Here is an 11,978-nt window from a genome sequence, read left to right on the forward strand (position 1 = left end):
ATAGTTGAGTTTCCAGGAACACCACGAGGAGGTCTCTGAGCTCGTTCCCATCTAACAGTAAATCTCAATACATTCGTCCTTGAACTAGCCCCATAAATGGACCTTCATTCAACTCCTTATTTATGGATTTACTGTAACCACCTATATTGTGTTCAGTAATATGGAGGTTTGGGTGGTTGCCACTGGTTTATCAAACCCGTGGCGCTTCTAAACTTTATCTCCTATATACAACATCCTAGTTATAACACCAGGTCAACCACGAAGGTCAATAAACTAGGGTGTTGTGAAACCACTCAAATGGAGATAATCTAGAAGCCCTCCCAATAAACCGCCCAAACCAGTTCATCAAGTTTCCGACATCAAGTAAATATCCTCAGCATGTGTTGCACTCGAACGCCGACAACTATGACCTGTAAACTTCATCATATCGTCAATTTCTTGCTTGGAGAAATCAAAACGCTTCGACAGTTCCATACCAAGTTGTCGGCAACTTCTGAGCATTCGTCGGCAACTTCTAATAGATCTTATCAAATATTCTCAAGCATGCTGGTAGTACCAGCCTGGTACACTTACAACAATCTTTGCCATACGGTGCACCACACAACATAATCCTCTATGCATACGCTGATCCTTAACATGTACACAATCGCGCACTATAGTCTCAGAGGAACCCATTTTGGCAACACCCAACCTCAATCTCTTTAGTCATATCTATCGATCCTTTAGATGCACCATCAATAACTTTGATATCCTTTGCTCGAGTTTCCAATAACTCTCCAGGTCGTAGAGCTAATGAAATGCCCATTAGGATAGCATCCTTGGTTTGTTCAAGTTACACCGTTCTTAACACACCAACCGGTAATTTGAACAAACTTTCCGCTACTTTTCCGGTATCGACGGAGCTTGCCTCTTTTTCATCTGAGGTTTTATCTTACGCGCCGATTGCAACGTCCGAGCTACCAGCTTTCCATCCGATGTCGAAATATCACCGAAACCATGTAATTGGTTGAGTGTCTTCAATCCCGATGTGTATTTCGATATTGTTGTGTACTGCAAATTTATTGATTCCACTAAACCCCCACAAACGTAACTTCAAACCAGGCAATGGGAATTCCATTCCCATGGATTTATATTATTTATACGCAGATTCATAACCCTTTTTTTGTTTCTGCTGATATATAAAGCTCTAGGAAATCAAGGCGATTCTTTCTCCCCTCTTCCGTTTCCGCCCTAGCTTGATGAGAAGCCCACTCAGCAGACTTGGAGAACATCTACTTTGATGCAAATATTTCAACACTTATTCAACACAACAAACAAACGCAACAAACTACTTTCAAATTATATTCTGTTGATGACGGGAAATCCGTTTCCCATTCGACACACACCGAAGTATCAACTACTAACATCGGATTATATCCTAGTTAAAAGAACACTCACAGAAACAAACCTCCAACCTCACACAAGATACCCGTATTTACTTAATACTATTAAGTATCGGGCATACATCACAACCGGCTATCGTTTAGTTGCCATATTATCTCTCGGGACCTGCCCCTGATTGTTAATAGCTCTTTTATCCATATTAGCATCCCTTCGCTGAGTAGTAGGCGGTGACTGCTCAGCAAACTTGCAATCTTTATATGGGCAGTCTTCTTTGGTAAACCTGCATGTACCTTCCCACACCACTTTTGACATATTTCTCGCCCCAGGTGCATTCGGTTTCCCCAACATCGGGGAAGCATCCGAACACACCTCTGCAAGACTCTAGAGAATGCTCTAGAGGCTCTAGCTTCTTAGCCAGAAAGATAGAGAATGCCTGAAGATCTTCCATCTTGACCTCATCATGAACAGGGGAGATTGCAACAGTCTCATGCATAACATCATTCGCTGACGATAACGTCGATCGAACAACTGTGCTTTACAAAAACCGTGTTTATTTGATATCGAAGCAACCCTCGCAGCATACTCATTGAGTATTACTCACAGACATGTATCAAGTCACCCTTACCCTCAAGAACATATATAGTGAAGACCCACCGCAACATCAATCATTGATGATCAATGGAAGTCATTGCTCAAAGGTATTAGGAGGTTTCCCCGTGGGAAGTTTCGCAGGCTCCACAGCTTGACCATCTAGAGTAAACTGTATAACAGACTTGCTGGCCGCCGCGGTGATCTCAGGATAAGTCTTAAATTCAATTAATAAATATCTATCTCGAGACAAGACCTCCGCAACATGCGGAAGAGGAACCAGTTCATTATTGGGTAAACAACCAAATAACTGTGCAGCTGACACGAGTATCGCATCCACAGAGAACTTCGCCTTTACCACATCCTCTTTTTGAGAAGCAGCGGCAATCAACGCAGCTCTGAGTCTTGCTCTTCTCAGTCTCACAGCGATAATATCAGCCTGAGGCTGTTCGGCATCATTATCCAATACAGCACCCAATGGGTGCCACCCATAGCGACAGCACAAGCAACTACCATTCCTCCCAACAACTCGGCATCATCAACCGCTGCCTTCAACGTTACCAAAGAGTTAACCGAGAAGGGTGGTTGAGCTAATGTCTCAACTATGGTCCCAGGCAGATCTGGAGCAGTTGAAAACGTCGACATCAACAACGGTTCATCCTAATTTTAAAACAAAAGAAAAGGAACCTAAAGACAAAGGATAAACAAAATACGAGGGCAATTCAAGCATAACGCCACTCAGAGGCGGCTGGAACTCGAAATCGCCATGAAGATGAATCAAACAGAATAAACGAGCAGTAATGCGAAAGAATAATAACACTTATGATAAACATGTATGTGATTAAGAGTCATCACGATTACTTAGTACGCGAAAAGATAGTAGTTTACACAAATCTAGCGTCGCACCACCCGAATCGACCGACTTGACAATGGTACCCTTTATCCACCACACAACACATTCACCCCTAATTAGGGATCGACCATCCAACCACACATGGATTCCGACAACTGTCGACCGCATACTCGTTCAACACCGAGCAAACTCCCCCAACACGGGGACACATCCATTAGTGCACCAAACAGGTGACTAACCAACCATTACCGCAACACAAGGCAACTTCAAATGAACAGTAAACAGAACATACATGTGCATAACTTACCATACATATGTATGTCGGACCAATACCATAATCGGACCCATTCAGTTGGACTGAAATAACAAGGAGTTAGAGACGTGACAAAACGAGAAGCAAACCAACAAAGCAATAACAAATTGTACAAGGAAACAGAGAGAAAACAATCGAATGCTCAGTCTGAGCAGCTCAGATGTTAGCCTCAACAATAAAACATTATAGTTGAGTTTCCAGGAACACCACGAGGAGGTCTCTGAGCTCGTTCCCATTTAACAGTAAATCTCAATACATTCGTCCTTGAACTAGCCCCATAAATGGACCTTCATTCCATTGGTTTAGCTCAAACGGGAGGACATAGTCGATACACCACTATGAAAGTTAAAGTTTCACAAAGATCTGGTTTGGAACACACTTCATACCACCGAAGCGTTCCAAATACTTCAATGCCTATTGCAATGCTAGTGTTCACACTTGATCTCTCCGCTGACGCATCAGAGGCTATCAGGACAGTTACTCGTTTGCAAATAAAAGGAATTTCTCACCCAGCAGACATTAAACGTCTGCGCACAAGAGTATATACAACAGAGCTTACCTCCAAGAGAGTGCTCCACGGTCTCAGATAAACCTAGAGCCTGCGAGTCGAGCATCCGTCCAACTCTGTAACACTCGACGCCGTGTCTCTCAAGATGGTTGCGGGTATTGTCGGCCGCAGCATTTGAGTCCACTACCACAAGAACACGACCTGAATCACCCATAAGCATCATTAATCGTCCTTGTGAGCTATTCAAAGACCAGGCAATCCAAGACTAATGCAATGCATCATCGGGCTTATCAGCGTTTGCTCAAAGTTCACAGTCGAGACGTCGTTTACACAGCAACGCATAAGGTTGTGTGTACATTTCGAGCTAGACGATCAGCGCTTCACTGACTACGGAAGTATAAATAACACTATCAAAATGAGACCACAACACTGAGCTCACCCTCGTCTCTCTGAAGAAGTTTTTTTGCTTCAACGGTCGAATTTTATTCCGTACCCAATGCTTCGCAATGGCAACAGCTGTATAGGTCTTGCCGGTTCCAGGTGGCCCTTGAATCAACGTCAAAGGCACATTCCAGGATCCGTTTATCTGAAATAGTAGCGTAACTCAACTAGCGCTTGCCTTCGTGCAGATTGCATGAATTCGACGGTTTTGGATTCATTCTACTGACACCACTTTAGGCAACTATCCGACCTGAGTATCATGTCTGCCCGTTGATGGATGCTATATTCTCCCCTTCAGTTCTCTTTTCTCTCTATCTCTTTCTATCTCTACCTGCTCTGATCTGCCCTTTGCTCTGGGCATATCTCTGTGGTTTGTCTCTGATCGTATTGATTCTTCACCCTCTGCTCCTGGTTGAAGATTACATCAGCGAAACCTCTGCTCTACTCAACTACGCCTCATTGTCCGTATCTTCTGGTGTGTTGCGTCTTGAAAAGGTTCAGCAGTGCCCTATAGTCCTGCTATTATCATCCGAGAACATTCTCCACTACACCGACTTTGACTCCGGTTCATGAACTTTAGCCGTGAACCTCGTACTTCCCCGAGACTTGCTCAGCACCGCCAACTTCAAGAGCAAGTGAACGAAGGTCCTGCCCCTGCTGCCAACGTCGCTCAGCAATCTTATGCCAATCCTGCTTTTGGTGGCGATCCCCATCGTGCCCCGGCTCCTATTGCCGATGGCTCCCCGCCTATCCCTGGTCCGTCTGCTGAAAATGGTATGCAGCCTGTGATTCGCGACCATGTCGCATCTGCTTCCTCCTCTGCCCTACTGCGCTGTCCCGATGCTCGTGCTGGGGTCAATGCCAGTCTCTTGACTCCAGTGGCAAACGAACAAGCGAGTCCGCAGCTATCGCTCCACTCTGCTGATGTGCCTCCCAGTGGTAACGGTTCTCATCAGCACTCTCTATCATCTATGACTTTTGACCGTAAGCCCCCTCCACAAGACCACCCGTCTCCTGCCTATCAAGTGCGCTACGTGTCGCCCGATCCCCACGCCAAGACCCCGTCTCCAGCACTTCCTCTGCGTCCGAAGACTGATACCCAAGGTCAAGTTGAGCAACGCTTCGACAGCTCCCATGTGTCCGCTCCTGCTGCTATGCCGGCACAACCTAGCGTTGCTCAACCAGCCTCTTTGAACGACAATATGGCTGTGCTCTTCCAGCAGTTCTGTGAGTTCATGGTTGCTCGCAATTCTTCCCCCGCTGCCCTTCCCAATGCAGAGTCTTGTCGTCCGTTCCAAGTTGGTATCTCGGCGGTTGCTGACCAGACCGCTCAGTTCGGCACCACTTCCAATGAGAGAATCGTCTTTGCCGATCCCAAGGCTAACACGCAGGCTATTGAGCGAAGTATTCTGGCTGATATTGAGGATCGTAAGAGATCTGCAGCTGTCGATTGTTGGGCACAAGAACGTTCTCGTATGGCCGCTTCCTCTGCCAAGGGACCTCCGGGTGGTGCTTGGAGAGGTACTGCGGATCTAACAGAGACTCGCAGCTTGCAGGATTTCCTGCAGGAGATCGAAGCCAGCTCTATGCTTTTCAAGTTGGGCTCCGATAGCTTCCGGTTCATCTATCTCTTCGAGAATCTGTCTACTCACGTCTCCACCAAGCTGGGTCTCAAGCTCGAGTCTACCTATGGTGCCATCGAGAACATCCCCTACGGTCGCCAATATGAAGCTGCTGTTACAGCCCTACGGTCAGACTATGGTGAACTCCAAGGAAATGATGATAGCTCTATCCTCAACCGATGGTATGTGCTCAACTCTACGAACTTTCCGACCTATCAGTTGTTTGAAGAGGAGTTTACCACTATCCTGGCCCAGCTTCGGCGACGCGGACACTCTCTACCGGTCACTCAAGCTAATGGGCGGCTCCTTGCAGCTTTGCCGTCCGCCGTGCGAGCCTGGGTCGAAGATCATGTTCCGCTTTCTTTGGACGAAAGTGAGTTCCAAAGACGACTTCGAGTTCACTGCATCAACCACTCGATTGGTACGGGTTGGAGTACTTTGCGCCCCGGTCCATGGGTTCTCGACAAGAATGGTCGTTATGTGAAGAAGCCTCAGCCACGTACTGGCCCTGAGATTGTTCCGACCGCTTCGAACCCTGCAGCTAGCACTGCGGCACGAGATGGATCGTGGCCTCCTGGCACATCTCCAGTTGGTCCGCCTAGTAACTTGTCCGTTCCTCCTCCTATGCCCTCTACTGGTAGTCCCCAAGTTCTCGCTGCAACTTCAGGATTGGGAGACAAGACCTCCACGGTGTCTATGGATGGTGGTTCCAGGACTCAGCAGTCATCCCGAGATCAACGTCATGGCCGAGGTCAGAAACGGCCGAAGTTGACTTGCTATCGTTGTCGAGACCAATCTGGCGGCCACTCTGTTAATGATTGCCCAGCGACCAGTCCGTCCGAATCTGATAAACGGTGTGCTAAGTGTGGACTCCAACGTCATGCAACCGACGGCTGTGATAACAGGATCGTTGCGGCCAAAATTCCTTGTGGACGGTGCCTTCAGACTGGCCATCTAGCCTTTATCTGCCCCATGACAAAGCCCAAAAGTGTCCCCCTCTCTGGCGTTCAGTCCAGCGCTGCCTTGCTAGCTGATTCTGCCTCGGTGATGCCCGCTACCAATGTTGATCTGTACGAGTGCACTGAGTCCCTAGGTTGCATCGACTCTACCCCCAATGGGCCTGGAGCGCTCTCTTCTTCTATTAAAGTTGTCCCTGGTACTGGTGACGCATCTACTTCTATCGCGGTAACCTGTCTCCTGGACACTGGTGCCAGTTGCAACTTTGCTCAGCTTTCCACCGCCAACAAACTTGGTCATGTGATGCCTCTGCCTTCTCCAAAGCCCTTCCGAGTGGCGAACAAGCAGACCTACTATGCGACTCAAGTTGTTCGTCTTACTGTTCTCACGATCAACTCTAGAATCAAGCTCGATTTTCTGGTGGTTCCAGAGCTGACTGCCCCTCTTGTTATCGGTATGCAAGGTCTGTCCGCTCTTGGAATGATGATTTGGATCTCTCCAGGAGCCTGCTCAGTGAGAACTGGTGTTGGACCTCTACAATGGCATCAACTTCAACAAGGACTTGCACGAAAACGACAGCTACCCGCTAAGAAGGTTGCCATGACACAGACAGATGACCTCCTTCTGACCATTGACCAGCTTGCTTCGGCTGATAGTGTCGTGCCCATTTCCCCAGTTGACACCCACGACGTCATCCCTGATGCTCTATATGGTGTGTTCCCTAGTGCCGCTGAATGTCTAGCTGGCCTATCTCTGATTGACGGGCTTCAAGCTGAGGAGAATCCTATCATTAGCCAAGCTCATGACATCACCTTTGCCAAGAGCGACTCTCCTAACCTCGTCGGTACTAGTGTCCCCGAATTGTCCGCTCATGATTTGCCTTACACTGAGCTCTACCCTCAAGGTCCGAGTGACCTATTGGTCTCAGTCAGGGACGGCCCTATGGTACTTAAGGATGGCTCTCTTGTCAAGGCCAAGCGCATGACTATGCAGTTGCCCTTCATTCGGCCTGATCGTCATCCACCCTATCGGTTGAAGCAGCTCATTCGCCGTGATCTGGCTCTGCTTAATCGACTACAGCAGACTGGTCATCTTGCTATCTACGAGAGCCTTATTGAGTCATTCAAGAAGAGCCGATTCATTCGTCCGGTGTCTATCGACGAGTCCGGCAACGGCGATGACGCTTACTATATGCCACATTTCCCAGTCTTCACAGCCTCGAAGACTAGCCCCTGCCGTCCGGTTTGGTGTGGCAATGAACTGTCCGCTTATCTCTGCCGTGGGCACATTTCGGTCGTGGAGTCTACCATCGTGAGCTCCTTGGTTGCACTTCGCACCTCTACTTACTACGCCACAACCGACCTTAGCAAGGCCTTTTATTCCTTGAAGATCCGATCTTCCGACCGCAGGTATCAACGTTTTATCTATCGCGGTCGTGCATTCGAGTTTGCCGTCGTGATGATGGGCCTACGGCCAAGTCCTGCTATGCTAATCCGAGCTATGCGCCCTATTGTTTCTCTTGCCCAGTACATCCTCACATTCTTGTTTGGAGACCCTGGTGTGGACATTGCTGAGATCGACTTCGGTCCTCTAAAGGTTGGTCCCATCACTCGGCACTTCGCCATTCACTCCGATTTCTCGAGCCCCAGCACTGCTTTGTCTTGGATCCGTATTTTCCTCGACGATGTCACTATAACCGCCAAGACCTCTGGTGCGAGAACGCTTTCGCTCGAAGTGGTTCGGTTGGTTGCACGTATTTTCGGCTTCATCTGCGAGACGGATAAGGAGAGCGACGACTCTAGTGACGATGTCGTGAAGCACCTTGGTATATTGATTCATCATGGCTCTCTGATATCACCCTATCGTGTGGCCTCGTTATCCTCGCTCCCCGAGGTCCGCTTCGCGTCTCTGACCGAGCATGAGCTCGACGAGCGTGACCGTGCCCATGCACACCCGGATGACTTCAATCATGCGTCCGCTGTCTCCTTCTGTGGTTTTGAAGACCTATCTGACTTGAACATCACTCCACGGAAAATCGACAGTTGGCTGCGGCAGTTCTTTGATCCTTTGGGTCTGTGGTTGGAGCTGGTTCTTCGTGGCCGTCTTCTATATCGTCGAATCTGCTCATCAGTGGTGTCTCCTGACGCAGTTGTCCGTGATACCAGCATACTGACCGATCTGGTAGGCCTCTATCGAGCACTGACTCATGTTCCAAGGGTCAATCGCCTTGTCCAAGGACCACTCTTCATCACCGTTGACGCCAGCAAAGAAATCATTGCGGCTGTAGTCTGTGACAAGAGGGGCACCCGGCTCTTTGCTCGAGCCCAGGTTATTCCCGCTGCACGACTTTCATGGACCATAGTCCGGCAAGAGTTGACCGCTATACTCCTCGGTATCGAAGTTGGCGACTTTCTCTCTAAGCTCGGCGTTATGGTGCAGTATCTTTGCACCGATAGTCTTATCAATCTTGCCCGTTGTTCCGCCAGGAAATTCCGGACAAAGGGACTCCAAGCATGGGAGATCTTGAATATTCACAAGGCCCGTGAAGGTTGTGTGAGACTTGGCTTATCTATTCATCATATCCCTGGCCGCATCAACCCCGCTGATGGTCCCTCCAGAGCTCGCATTATAAATCTCACTCCCGACTTGGCTGAGGAGAGGCTGCAATACTTCGAGGATCTCCTGCGAGAGCCTCATCGCCCGCTCGAGTTTTGGAGTGCTGGTCATATTGTGCCCGACATCCCCGATGGCCCGGAGGATGTAGAGCTCGCAGCTGCCACGACCACTTCTCTTGGTGATGGTGTCTCATCTACGGTTCCTCCTGTCCCCGAGGGCTTCTCCAACGAGCTCCTTCTGAAGATTCGTTCTGCTCAGCCAGACGATCCCCTCTGCAAGAACGTGTGTCGTGCCTTCACCGGAAACTGTCCGGATCTTGAGGCTAGCTACGTCCGCAATCTCAAGAGATTCTTCCACATCAGTGACGATGGCTTGATACTCCGTACGATAGAAGCTCCGGATGGAAGACCTACTATTGTTGTGCCTGCAGTTCTGGCTACTGAAGTGGTTGAAGCCGTCCACGTCTGTGCAAGACATCCTGGTCGTGATAGGACTCGCCAACTGGTTGCTCGTCACTTCTGGTGTAAAGGCCTCTACAAGTTGACCAATCGCATTGTTTGCTCCTGTGATACTTGTAATCGTATCAAGAGCACTAGGCTCCACCGGCACTCTCTCGGTGAAGCTCGTGTCCGCTCTTCACTGCCCGGTGAGCTTCTCGGTGTCGACTTGCTTGTCTATAACTCCATTCCTGATTCTTCTGGAATCACCCCATGGAGTGCAGAGGTCGACACTGCACTACAGACTACTGGTAATACCCCATCGGAACTGATGTCAGACCGCCTGCCTAAGTACATATTGATGATAGTATGTGCTGCTACTTACAGGATATGGACCCGTACGCTTTGCACTAAGTCCGCTCCAGAGGTCGCAACTGTTCTTGGTGAGCTTCTTGATGACATTTCCCCGAGCGTTTGCTTAGTGGATGGTGGTAAGGAGTTCGCTAACCTGTTGGTGAGAAGCATGTTTGTTGCCAGGGGGATTCAGCTCCTTGTGGTGCCTCCGTATAGCCCGCGCCTTGCTTTCTATGAGCGGTGTCATAGAGAGTATCAGAATGGTTTGAGGAGCATGTTGCTGGAGACTAATTCGCCCGCTTCCCATTGGTGGAAGTACCACAGCCTGATCACCCACGCCTATAACAATTCTCCACTGCCTGGTTCTTCACTGAGTGCTGCTGCAGTCACCCCCAATGATCTATATTTGGCCAAAGGATCTACGGCTCTACTGCCTGGTGGTACTTCTGACCGTCCGCTCTCCCCTGCTGCCGAGAGATTCATCGAAGCTTTCGAAGCGATCCCTCCATCTGAGCTCGCTTCTAAGGTCAACAACAGTGTCGCTCAAGCTGCAGCAGCTATCCGAGACTCCCTTGGAGTTAGTATGAAGCTATATCAAGCTAATTGGGAACTCAGAAGAGCAGCTTCTCGTAAGGGTTGGGCACTGGCCTCTGTTGGTCGTCGTTCTGGTCCAATAGAACCTGGTACTTGGGTCTATGTGTGGAGACCTGCTCACTACAAGGTCACTACTAACTGGATAGGTCCTGCTCGAGTCATGGCTGTCCGACCGGCTGATACCTACCTCATCTATTGGATTGGTAACCGAGATGATGGTGCCGACGGCAGGTCCTCCACCGAAGCCGGTTACAATTTGATGCCTATTCGTCAGGCTGCCGTGCTTGCTGATCTCAATGTCCGCTATAACAACATTCTTGTCCGCGCTGCTGCTGTACAACGTGCGTTTATAGCGCGACAGCAGATTGTCCGCCAGCAGCCGCTGCCTACTCCTCAAGATATCCTCAACTCTGCAGCCCCTAATAGTCTACTTGGTGCTATGAGAAGATGAATGATGACGATATCTGTACCTCGTCATGTACACTTTATTTTGAACTCTGAGCCAGAGCTACAATCGTATATCCTTTTGTGCATGTTTTTGCTATCCCCTCGGGGGTATTATTGCTGGCCCCGGAGAATAGTAGCGTAACTCAACTAGCGCTTGCCTTCGTGCAGATTGCATGAATTCGACGGTTTTGGATTCATTCTACTGACACCACTTTAGGCAACTATCCGACCTGAGTATCATGTCTGCCCGTTGATGGATGCTATATTCTCCCCTTCAGTTCTCTTTTCTCTCTATCTCTTTCTATCTCTACCTGCTCTGATCTGCCCTTTGCTCTGGGCATATCTCTGTGGTTTGTCTCTGATCGTATTGATTCTTCACCCTCTGCTCCTGGTTGAAGATTACATCAGCGAAACCTCTGCTCTACTCAACTACGCCTCATTGTCCGTATCTTCTGGTGTGTTGCGTCTTGAAAAGGTTCAGCAGTGCCCTATAGTCCTGCTATTCTGAGAAAAAAGTAGCGCGCGCCCACTTGATCGATTGTAATGTCCACACTGACTACTCACCACATTTTTCTGGTTTTCAGATAAGGGCATACCCAAATCAGGAAGGTCTTCGGTGGGAGGCTCGAACGGCGGCGCCGAGCGGAGCAACGCATCTCGCATCGCATCGACTCGTCGAAGCGGAACCTTACACGGTTTCTCAAATTCAACCGAGATACTATTTCCATACGATTAATTCACTACTCACCCTGTATATGCAAATTTCCGACAGGTTCTCATATGTCTCGAAAAAAAATCACACATTTTCTCACAAGTCAGAACTCAGCCGTGCCTTGAAGGTTGGGAAACTACTCCTTACCTCTCA

At 48.9% G+C, this 11,978-nt stretch overlaps 3 protein-coding genes across 3 annotated transcripts in view; 1 reads left to right on the top strand and 2 right to left on the bottom strand.

Moving 5' to 3' along the window:
* Positions 1 to 1,876, bottom strand: part of Pmar_PMAR004747 (conserved hypothetical protein) — a gene marked incomplete at both ends in the record, with an annotated part of 4,361 nt that extends 2,485 nt beyond the window's left edge. Inside the window, one exon of the mRNA XM_002785053.1 lies at positions 1,753 to 1,876. Coding sequence (XP_002785099.1) covers positions 1,753 to 1,876 — 124 coding nt within the window. The remainder of the gene's footprint in view (positions 1 to 1,752) is intronic.
* Positions 1,877 to 2,068: 192 nt separating this feature from the next.
* Pmar_PMAR004748 (hypothetical protein) lies at positions 2,069 to 4,447 on the bottom strand (the record flags this gene model as incomplete). The annotated part of the gene is made up of 5 exons (XM_002785054.1): positions 2,069 to 2,416; positions 2,485 to 2,631; positions 3,697 to 3,729; positions 4,085 to 4,231; positions 4,418 to 4,447. 5 exons carry the CDS (start codon positions 4,445 to 4,447, stop codon positions 2,069 to 2,071), a joined length of 705 nt encoding a protein of 234 aa, XP_002785100.1.
* Positions 4,448 to 4,655: 208 nt separating this feature from the next.
* Pmar_PMAR004749 (hypothetical protein) lies at positions 4,656 to 11,537 on the top strand (the record flags this gene model as incomplete). Its single annotated transcript, XM_002785055.1, has 1 exon — positions 4,656 to 11,537. The coding sequence occupies one exon, from the start codon at positions 4,656 to 4,658 to the stop codon at positions 11,115 to 11,117; it is 6,462 nt and encodes a 2,153-aa protein (XP_002785101.1). The 3' UTR covers positions 11,118 to 11,537.
* Positions 11,538 to 11,978: the final 441 nt, after the last annotated feature.

The sequence above is a fragment of the Perkinsus marinus genome (assembly GCF_000006405.1).
Source record: "Perkinsus marinus ATCC 50983 genomic scaffold scf_1104296934246, whole genome shotgun sequence".
In the NCBI taxonomy this organism is placed as follows: domain Eukaryota; phylum Perkinsozoa; order Perkinsida; family Perkinsidae; genus Perkinsus; species Perkinsus marinus.